At 36.5% G+C, this 10,634-nt stretch overlaps 1 protein-coding gene across 1 annotated transcript in view; it reads right to left on the bottom strand.

Moving 5' to 3' along the window:
- The window catches only part of glb1l (galactosidase, beta 1-like), an 8,840-nt gene extending 7,728 nt beyond the window's left edge, over positions 1-1,112 (bottom strand). The window contains exons 1-2 of the mRNA XM_008403964.2: positions 819-1,112; positions 410-579 (exon numbers count right to left, since the gene is read on the bottom strand). Of these exons, the coding sequence (XP_008402186.1) occupies positions 410-579; positions 819-881 (233 nt within the window). The 5' untranslated portion in view covers positions 882-1,112. The remainder of the gene's footprint in view (positions 1-409; positions 580-818) is intronic.
- Between the last annotated feature and the right edge of the window lie 9,522 nt (positions 1,113-10,634).

Below are 10,634 nucleotides of genomic sequence, written 5' to 3'. Positions count from 1 at the left end.
TATATATATATATATATATATATATAATTAATAATAAATAATTGTTTTATTTGTGCCATGTGAAAACCTCACCTTTAAGGACATATGGCAGCAAAAGAAGTAATAAAAAGAATTGTTTGCAGTTTTGTAAGGAACTGAATACATCACAATACCATGAACCATCCCTACAGTGAAGCATGGTGATTACATTATGATGCTGTGGAGAGGATTTTCTTTATTTTAATACAAAACAAAAACACCATGTATCCTTTTCATTTCGTCACAATTATGCCCCGTTTATGTTGGTCTGTCAATATTCCAATAAAATATATTGAAGTTAGTGGCTGGAACTGGACAAGATATGGAAAAGATCAAAGAGTATGCAAAGCAACCTGTGTTTATAGCATTAAGTTGGATGTGTTCTGCTCACACTTGGACGGCATTGAGTCCAGTCATGTACATCTTCACCAGGCGGTCCTTCCAGTAATACTGTGGGATTCTGGAGTAGTGGATGCTACCTGAGATGTACTGAAAAGGCTTTCCATCTTTCAGGAAGCAGTGGTTCTTGTAGTCTATAGAAAATGATCTCGTTCCAGTGACCTGCGAGAAGAACCAATGGCATGCAAAGTGATGGGAAGTTCTGCATACTGACACATCTGGTTGTCATTTTCATAATTTAAACAAGGAAGCATAAAGGCGTTGATCACTGCTGTTAAATCTCTGCTAGTAGGTAAAAACCCGATTGCAGTCAAAGAGCTTAACATGAAGTTTATCTAAACTGTTCTAGAAAAAAAAAACACCCAGAGGAACGTAAGAAGGTATGTTAGTTTCCTTCTTACCAAACTTCCAGAAAGAGTTGAAAGCGCCATGCAAACTGCAAAGAGGAAAGAAGCAGCAGCCATGTCCGCTGCCTCCTTGGATCAGCTGTACCTAAAACACAGACATCACTCCATTTATCGCCCTCTTTTCACAGAATCGATGTTCTGCGTTTCTCCTGCACGAATGCTTAATGAGGAAGCAACATTTTAGTTAATATCCAGCCCAACCAGCCCGCTTCTCAACCAGCGTCATGTGATGTTTATCTTCTCTCGCAGCAAGGTCCTAGAGCCCGTTATTTAGCCCCAATTAAACCACGTCATTGTGAAGTGGCTGGAAAGAAATGCACGGCATTTTTTTTTTTTTTTTTTACACTTTTCTATTCAGTCAATATTTTGTGGGGTAATTTTTCACTGTATTTTAGGTTTCGCGTCTTTATCAGCTTTGCACATGTCATTAGCAACTAGCTGCGAATCTGTTGTGCTGTAATTCATTCAAAAATTGGGTAGTCAGACCGACAAAAACATATGTGTGAATTTTGGTATTTTAAATGATAAACTATAAGAATAAGTAACATTTCCCAGTCTATTCAAAAATAAATAGGATGATACAGTAAATCTACTCCCACACCTCTTTTTTTTTCTTTTATAAAATATTAATTACTCAAGTAAATATTACAGAGTAAATGTAGTTTACTACCCACCTCTGCCCCTTTGATAACCATAAACAACAACAAACAAACAACAACAAAAAAAACTCCCTCAAGTTATTGTTTTTAATCCTATTAGAATAACCCTATATAAATTATTATGAATCCTGTTATCTGTGACCTGTCCAGTGCATTTATTGGTCTAATGTTGTTTGCTTACAAACCTTAAACCTGCCTTCACAGAACAGCTGCATTTATTAAATTAAATCAAACATAGGTGGAATCTTCCCACCAATTATGTGACTTAATTGGTTCTATTTTCTATATTTTATTTAGGAGTATCAGAGTGAAGGATACTGACATAAAAAAAAGGGTCACCAGATATTTGAGACTTTTATTAGTAAAAAATATTAAACTGTCTTTTTCTTCTCCTTCAACTAAAACCCTAAAAAATATAAGGAAATGTGTTGTTCTATCTTAAACAGACGTTTAAAGCTAAATAAGTTAAATGTGTGGATGGACAGAACCCTCAGTCGGTGTATGACTGCTCTCCCACCCTGCTGTCATGTTATGCAGCATGTAGGTTGTGGACAATTGCCTTTATGTTCAGCATGGTAAAATGACAAAGCAGCCAGTTCAGGAACAGCTTGCTTTATTTTAGCTTCAGGGGCAGTTTTTGTTTCGTCCTGAACGTCCTTTTAAGGGTTTTTGAATGACTGTCACTTAGCAAAAGATTTCTTTTTTTAGCTTTTGTGTTCATTAATATATGTAAATGTGCATAAGAAAGCATACACTGCTGTGCTGATATTTAATGAAGTATCACCAACCAGATTTATTAGGAGCCATCTTGACGCTCTTTGGACAACACTAGATGGCGCCTTAATACCTTAATTTGGCAATCTGGACGCTCCAAATTGTCCTTTTTTAACGACCATCAGTTGTGTTTGCGCTGTTCTCTTTTTATCCATATTTTTTTTATTCAAATATGGTGTCTGATCTGAATAAAATAAATCCAACTTGCTTTTCAGACTCATGATCTCACCATTGTGGTTACAAAGAGTGGGAGTAAATTGGCCACTGTGCTAATGTGCAACAAGAACACTTGTTTATCTCAGTGTGATCTGTAATAACAAGGCAGTAATGGCTGCATTACACAAATTCACTGTATTTATACAGATAATAATAGAGGCTTTTACTCTTTCTGTGGCAGTTTCATCATCATCATCATCATCATCAGCATTTTTCTCAGTAACATTTTTAAACTCTAAACTCATTTCCTGTCTCTTCATTCATTACTCTCAGTACTGAAAGAATTCAATTGGTGTGCCCTGTAATGGCTAACGACGAGATCTAGAGTGCAGATAGGACAAATGTTCTGGCTTTGTGGCTCATTAGCCCTCTGTTAGAAGCAGCTTATTGTCCTGTGAATGAGAGGACCAAAGCATGACGCTCTGTAATCTGGTTATTAGCGAGATGGTGCTTGCTGAGAGCTTATGTCTGCATTTGAAGAAGCCCTGATGGATGCTCAAACCACAAAAACACTGAAGATCCTAATGCACTGAGAGTGTTTATCACTTACTGAACCACTGGGGAAGAAGTGGAAGTGGAATGGCTAATAGAGTTGATTAAAAACAAAAGATATATATATTTTCCCAATGTAAACATTGCAGTCCAGTTTTTTTTACTACTACTGCTAGGAGAAGCATAAAAACGCTGACCCGAGGGCTGGGCGTCACCTCCATGAAGTCATTTCCCCAGAGTCTATAATTAGATTGGACCCTCCCCTCTGTGCCACCACCCCCAAAGTGAGGCCCTCTTTGTTGTCTCTGCTGGAAGCAGGTGTATTCACAAATGTTCAGCCCCCACCTCCCATATGTACAGTCCAACTCATTGGGGGCAGTTGTTAGAGGAGACCACCATTTTTGTATGAAAATACCACTTTACATGTCATAATAACAACCAGTGAGCTCTCCTCATATAAAAAAAGGAATATTGTTGTAGTCTAAATTTTCTTAGATTGAAATATTGGTTCAAGTTTCATTTATAATCAGCGAAATTACTGACAACATATTTTTTTCATAGCTTTTTTTTTTTACCTTGAAAAATAGGTAAAAAAGCGATATATATATATTTCTCCTATTTGTTCTCAAATAGGAAAAAAGTAAATAAACCAAAACCACGGAGTCTTTAAAGCAGCACCAAGGTTCTCTGTTCTTTCTAGAAAACTCCTTTGTGGAACTACTCCTTGCTTAAAGCTGCAGGTGTAAATTTTTATTTTAAAAAGTATGTTTTTAAATATTTGTTAAAAGCTATTATTATGTCATGACAGTATAAGTCAAATAATCAGTGAAAACAATTTAGCTCATCTGAACAAAACCTTGTTCTGTTAGAAACAACCAATCAGACCCTGGAGGAGGGTCTTTGCATTGTCGATCATGCTTGTGTATGCTCTGCTCACACTATCCACCTTGCTCCTTGCCACAGTTCAGCTATTTGACCACAACAGGATGTGCCATAAATGCTCAATCTAATTTACATGGCCACCAATGACAGTGGATTTCCTGGAACAGTAAGTTTTTTCTCCATCATTGAGCAAGATGTACACGAGCTTGATTGACAGCGTTAAGATGCTCCTTCTGGTTCTGATAGGTTGTTTCTGACTGAGAGGCACTGAGATGAGGTGGAGGATCTTGCTCTTTTTACAGATTGTCTGTGACAGTAATAACAAATTTGTAAAAAAAAAAACATTTTGTAAAAGTTATATGCTGCAGCATTAAGTAGATATATCAAAATATATCAAAATTGATATATCAATATATATGATAATGATCATATCATTATATGATCAAAATGATATGATCATTTTGATCATATATCAAAATGATCAAGCTAAGAGTATTTGCAGCAAAAAAAATAAACATGTTTTTTAAAAAGTAGTTACAAAAATTAATATTGTGAATTATGTATTTTACCTGCTCAATATTAAACTGCGCATGCACTGCTGAAATGACAATCAAAAAACCATTCTCAGTTTTCTGACAGGAATCACCTGATTTTTATTTAAAAGTCCTGAAAGTCCTGAAACTTTTTTTGAGGTGCCATTAACCATGACAGCTGTGATTTTATTAAGAGTAATTATCTTTTTTTCCATTGGATGTCATATTTCCAACCCAAACACATATACTCAAATTAAAGTTTCACACTTTTTTTTTCTTATTGAGATGATCAGATTGAAATAAAAGATTACTTTGTATTTTTTATTTATTTTAATCACGACAAATTATATGTTTATCTTAGTATTTATTGCTTACCCAGGATGAGACCTGTTCCTACCAATACTAATTTAACAGAACAACAGATGATTATTTTTAAGCATATAAACATAAAAGGTAAAATTCATTGATAAGTGATCATCAGGAAGTTGAGTTACATGCTGAGCAATAGAGCTGGGGAATTCCTTAAAAATCTAGTCCTGAGCTCAGGATACAGCCAGGAATGTACCTTCTCTGTGTTCTCAGGCCCCGAAAGGCCCCTGAGTCACTGCCGGGCTAATACTCTGGAATCTGAGAGGAATCAGCTCTGAGAAACTAAACAATAAACAAAAGAAAAATACCAGACCAATAGCAAAACCTCCTGCTATGTGTGCGGTTTATATGACGTTTACAGATCAGCCATTATTTTATGAGTTTCTTGGAGTAATTAGGCCATAAATACGAACAGATTAGGAATAGAAAGCAATCTCAGTGTGGGAGTTTTAAAAACACAAGACTTTACAAATAAACAGGAAGCAGAGCTTGTAGTGGAGCATGGGAAGAGTGTAAGTTGGCTCTCATTCCTCAGTCTTAAGGAAGGTATGGCATTCCCTCAGGGCGCATGCTTGTCTAAATTGAACTGAGGTTGTATGGGGGATATTATGGAGAAGTTTTTGGCAAAATAATTCCTCCATATTATGGCATATGGTTGGAGATTAATCATAGCACATAAAAATCCCTTTTACTGCCTAAATGAATCATATGATGTCTTTTTTAAAATGTCCTCTTTTATTGCCCAAACAGTGAGAAATTATTATTTTTAATCCTGGTGAACCAAATCAGGTAAACAGCAAGTACTGAAAAATTGATCACGTTCACTGTAATTTTGATGTATTTTCTGATTACATCGGCTAATAATTATCTGACCATTTTAAGGAGTACACATTATGTGTAAATCAGCCCAAAATGGTCAGTTGATGATTAAACATGAAAAAAGTAGAATACATAAAAAATAGACAGCAATGTTCAGGCCAGAAATAAGATACTCTGGCTTTGTGCAGAAACACAATGAACATTTTGCACCTTTCTTCTCAGTTGTTAGATATGACTTGGTTGTTCCTGTTTGGAACCCGCTTTGGGTTCAGAGTTAAGTTCATTCTTCATGGTGTGTATTCAAGAAGGTGCTGAAAATATTTATCTGAGATTTTGCTCCCTATTGACATTTTGTCAGCTGCTACTCCATGATGAAAATCTGCTATCCCACTGCACAACCATACAGAGATCTGGAGGCCATTGGAGGGCACTGTGGTCATAAAGGGATGGATATGGCCAGCAACATTATTCAGAAAGGCAGTGGTGTTCAAGCCTTTCTTCACACCATTACCAACCAGAGGTTAATTGAACTACTGTCTCCTTTGACCTCTGACATCAAAAAGCCATTGCTGTTCACACAACTGCTGCTCAGCAGATTTCTCTCTCTCTCTTTCTTAGATCACTTTCGAGAAACCCAAAAGAGGATGGAGTGCGAAAACCCCAGCAGATCAGCAGTTTTAGCATTACTTAGACCAGCTCATCTGGCGCCATCAACAATTCATGTTCAAATTCAATTAAATAATTTTTCGTCTCCATCTTTGCCTCAAGTAGATGCCTGGATGCTTTATGTCATTAGTAATTGCGATAAAATCAACTCAACAGGCGTACTAGAAAATTAACTCATAAGTTCTCATAAGTTACTCATGAGAACTTATGAGTAAAACCGAAACAAAAACCAAACCACTTTAAGGAGAAAAAAAAAGAAAAAGTTGTCTTAGATTTGTGTGGCTGAGTCCCAAGACTTGATCAATTTGATTTAAAATGTGTCAAATCATCTAAATGCCTATAGAGGGTAGCATTTAGGAAATGTTGCAACAAGACATCAGCCTGCGGTACGGAGTAAACAACCTACAAGATTCTGATTATCAAAGGTCTTATTGCTAATATGTGCATCTTAATGGCGGCAAAAAAGAAGGCAGCAAAAGCCTGTTATTATATAGAGTAATATATAATCTGATAGTTTTCACTCACACAATATTTATGTGCCTTCGTTAGCGATTTGCTATCTCATAACACCAAGAAAGATTCTCGATATAGGTTTGAGTCATGCTTTCTATTGGAGACCAGCTGGCTCTGTCATGTTCCATGTAATTTAATAAACAGTGCAGACAGATTTATCATCGACCGTATTCACACCTTAATGTGTTACTGCCTGCTAGAGTGATCCAATAAATATTGAATCACTTCTGTTAGGGATTGTGTTTATATTTCAGGGTGTCTGCGCTTTTTCCCCCCTCGTCTATCTATGTCGAATTATATGAGATTCAATCAGTTTTAACCTTCTTGCCACCCTTCCCCTGTTTGTTTTGCTCCATGAGTGTGTCCAAGAGTTTAATCCACTGCCCCCCTGCTCCAGGGGGGCCCATCCTGTGAGAAATGAACAAGCAAATGGGACATCACTTTCATTAGTGAAATTAGTCAGCAAAAATCATGACATATGTACTTTTACTTCTGTGCGAATTATTCACTCATGAGTCACTTCAACATTATATATCATCCTCATAATACTATGCATGCAAAATCCACAAACATTTTTATTTGTTCACTATATTATTTAAGCTCACTCTTTGTTGAGGACCTTCTGCAGTCCACGCATCAGTGATGCTCTTATGTAATATTTCATTCAGAACTTATCAATACGTGTTTTTTTTCTGTACGTAAAATGAAAATACTCAAATTTGAGAGTGTTTCCCTTGACCTGAGCCATAAATTATAACAAGTGGCAGCTGCTGTGATGACATAACTCAGTTCGGATCAATAGCATCTACTGTTTAGGCAGCAAATATGGATGGGCTGGGCGGGGGAGGAGGGAGGCTTTATGTAATCAAACAATCTCCAGCCCACCAATATTATGGTTTGGCTGTGCCTGAGGATTTAGGGATACTAAACCACTGACTCTCAGTGAGTCTCATGTCAAAAGGTCAGACTTAACAATTATGCATCATGAGCTATCAAAGGGGGCCGACTTGAATGACTTTGCCTCGGGCTCACTATTATGTGGGTAGGGCCAGAAATAAGGCTGTTGACCCAATGACCTTGGAAGCTGCCTTTAATGAATATTGTATAATGGTGTACAGTCCTCTGAAAACGTACTTTGTCCCTGACAGATTTCTTTTGTTTCAGATTATCAAACAAATGCACATATGAGACAAATGTAAATTGAAACAATATATGAAAGAGTTTTCAATTTATGATTTCTTTTACTGACTGAGAAAAGGCTGTTCAAACCGATCTGGCCTCATGTGAAAATCAAATCGTTTTTCATGTTTAATCATAAACTGACTGCAATTTACCAATTTGTTCGGAAAGCTGAATTCATTAGTCTCAGACATTTCTCAGACATTCAAACTATTTGTGCAAACAATCAAGGGTTCTTAGTTTTAGTCTTTAAACCTTGATGACCAAGCTGATTCTTGACTCTCTTTGTCTTCTCAGGCTGGAAGATTTCTTTCTCTGTCAACTTCTCACAGTTCATATTCATTGATTGGTTTTTATAAAATGCATTCTGGCCAACAATAGAGGATAACTGTAGCAAAAGCAAACATTTTTCTGATAATAGGTCTAAAGGAAGTCTACAGAAAGACTCCTTATCAGTCTTTGCACTTAGCTTACTCTGCACCATGTTTCTCTTAACACATGGGTGACATGTTGCTACTCGGTTAACTTAAAACCCAGGTCTTTCAAAAGACATAAGAGGATATCATTGTCCTTCGCAGGCAAGGATGTAACTTGGTGTTGAAAGTTGGTGGGGACGAAGAGGAGCGGGGGGTTAGGGTGCTGATGCACCCACAGTTTACTGGGAGACCTTTTCTTTTCTAGTGCTAAGAATAATGCAAAAACTTAAATGTGAATGCCAGACAGTCTTATTCAATAAATTAGGACATACATCCTGATCAAGCGTGTCAGATTATCTTTCAAAAATAATCTTTTAGGAGGTATTAAACATGCTACGAAATATATGTTAAAATATATGGAATCTAATGAATCTATATAATATCATTCACTTGGTGATGGAACTGCAAAGGAACATTTCAGTCATATTCTAATTCATGGAATCAGCCTGTATTTGCTGAATGCTTACCTACAGATGAAAACGGTTTCATAATTCAGCAATAATTTTTGTGAAGAATTATCACATAGTTGCCTTTTACTGTCTGATTTTATCAAGAGCTAAAAACATCAACAACGTGAGATTCTGTAACAATCAAAATGTTATTAAACATTTCCAAAGCAGAATAAGTAACTTCTGTGTAAACCAAATGACTCCTCAACAGTGCAAACTTTGTATTTTTCAATTATGTGATTCTGACTCCACAGTTGTCCCTCAGATGGTTGGCAAAACCTTTGTCCTGCTGACTGGCACATAGCAGATGAGATATGATGTGTCTATAATAAAGCAAATATTAAAGACCCAAAACCTTTCTTGGGTCTGGTTGGGGCAGTTGGTGAGTAGAGTGCCCATCAATATTACTGGATTCTATAAAATGCGGCTTAAAGCTGAGATGCTGATGTTTGGATATGTAAAATTCTCTCTTCTAATAAATCTATAGTCGGGTTTCTGTCAGTTCTACAAACAAGAGAGAACAAAGCAAATTTCTCTTTATAATGGCCTATAATTTAATTTTACTTAACAGGAGCCATGATTTAAAATTTAACATACTTTGGCTCTTTATGCTTTATGAAATATTTCATCCTATCCTATTATTGCTCTGAATATTGCCATGTTCTACAAACAAATGATGCAATGTGTCCTGGGGAAAAAAATGTAGAAAAACGAGTGATTGTATTTTTTTTTCTCAGACTGTCAGCTTAAAGTCACACGCAGACTCGTTACCATGGCAACCAATAAAAAACAGCCCCGGGGAGATTAGTTCAAGTGCATCAGGAATTAACACACACAAAAAGCCACACTTCCCCACACAAAGAAGGTCGTAAAAACACCAAACAGAACATTCTGTCCGTTGCAGATTTATGTTTTTGAATTTTCATTTTGCGATTATTAGTCCTTGATTGCCTGAACACTAGCAGTGGTTGATTAGCCATCTTAGCCTACTTTCCACTTTCTTGAATATATTTTTAATTGAAGCTTTTTACTTATCTGTGAAACGTGATCCCTTTGGACCTTGTTATCGTGCTCTCGTGGGGTTGACAATTAATATCAAAACTCTGCGTCCCTTTTTCAGATTCTTTGCTTTATTGTGTCATTTCCCGGACCACCGATATTCCTGACTCAATGCTGGGTTTCAGTCACGTGACCCGGATGACGCGCGAAATTCAGATGAAGGGAATTTCTCCGGTTCAAAACAAAGCAAAGTTGATCACAAGCAGTGGTGGAGAAAGTACTCAAAAAATTTACTTAAGTAAAAGTACAAATACACAGTCAAACATGTACTTAAGTAAAAGTCAAAGTACCACATTAACATTTTACTTAAGTAAAAGTAAAAAAGTCCTGTTTTTTAAAAATACTTAAGTATTAAAAGTAAAAGTACTCGCTGAATGCATTACCTAATCGCTAATATCATWAAGTGDRCCGATCGTATTTAATTTTAATACATCAGAAATGTGCCATTTTAATTAACACTACCACAGATTAAACATGTTCTTATTGTGTTTATTCTCTGTAACAGTTTAGACTTAGATATGTGATTCTATGAATCATAATTTCAGGGATGGAAACATTTTGTCTCCTGTCCTAACATAGCATGAACTTAATTAGTCACATTTATTTAGAAAGAAATCTAACTGAAAGGGGATGTAAAGACGGTGCGGGCAAGGTGGAGGACATGCAACCAAGGAGCCATGTAGCAGAGTTGTAGTCAAGACCACCGAACCCAAGACCAGCGCCC

This window comes from Poecilia reticulata, linkage group LG2, assembly GCF_000633615.1.
Source record: "Poecilia reticulata strain Guanapo linkage group LG2, Guppy_female_1.0+MT, whole genome shotgun sequence".
Lineage (NCBI taxonomy): Eukaryota > Metazoa > Chordata > Actinopteri > Cyprinodontiformes > Poeciliidae > Poecilia > Poecilia reticulata.
Note: the sequence above shows the minus strand (reverse complement) of the source record. Positions and strands in the feature narration are given on the sequence as shown.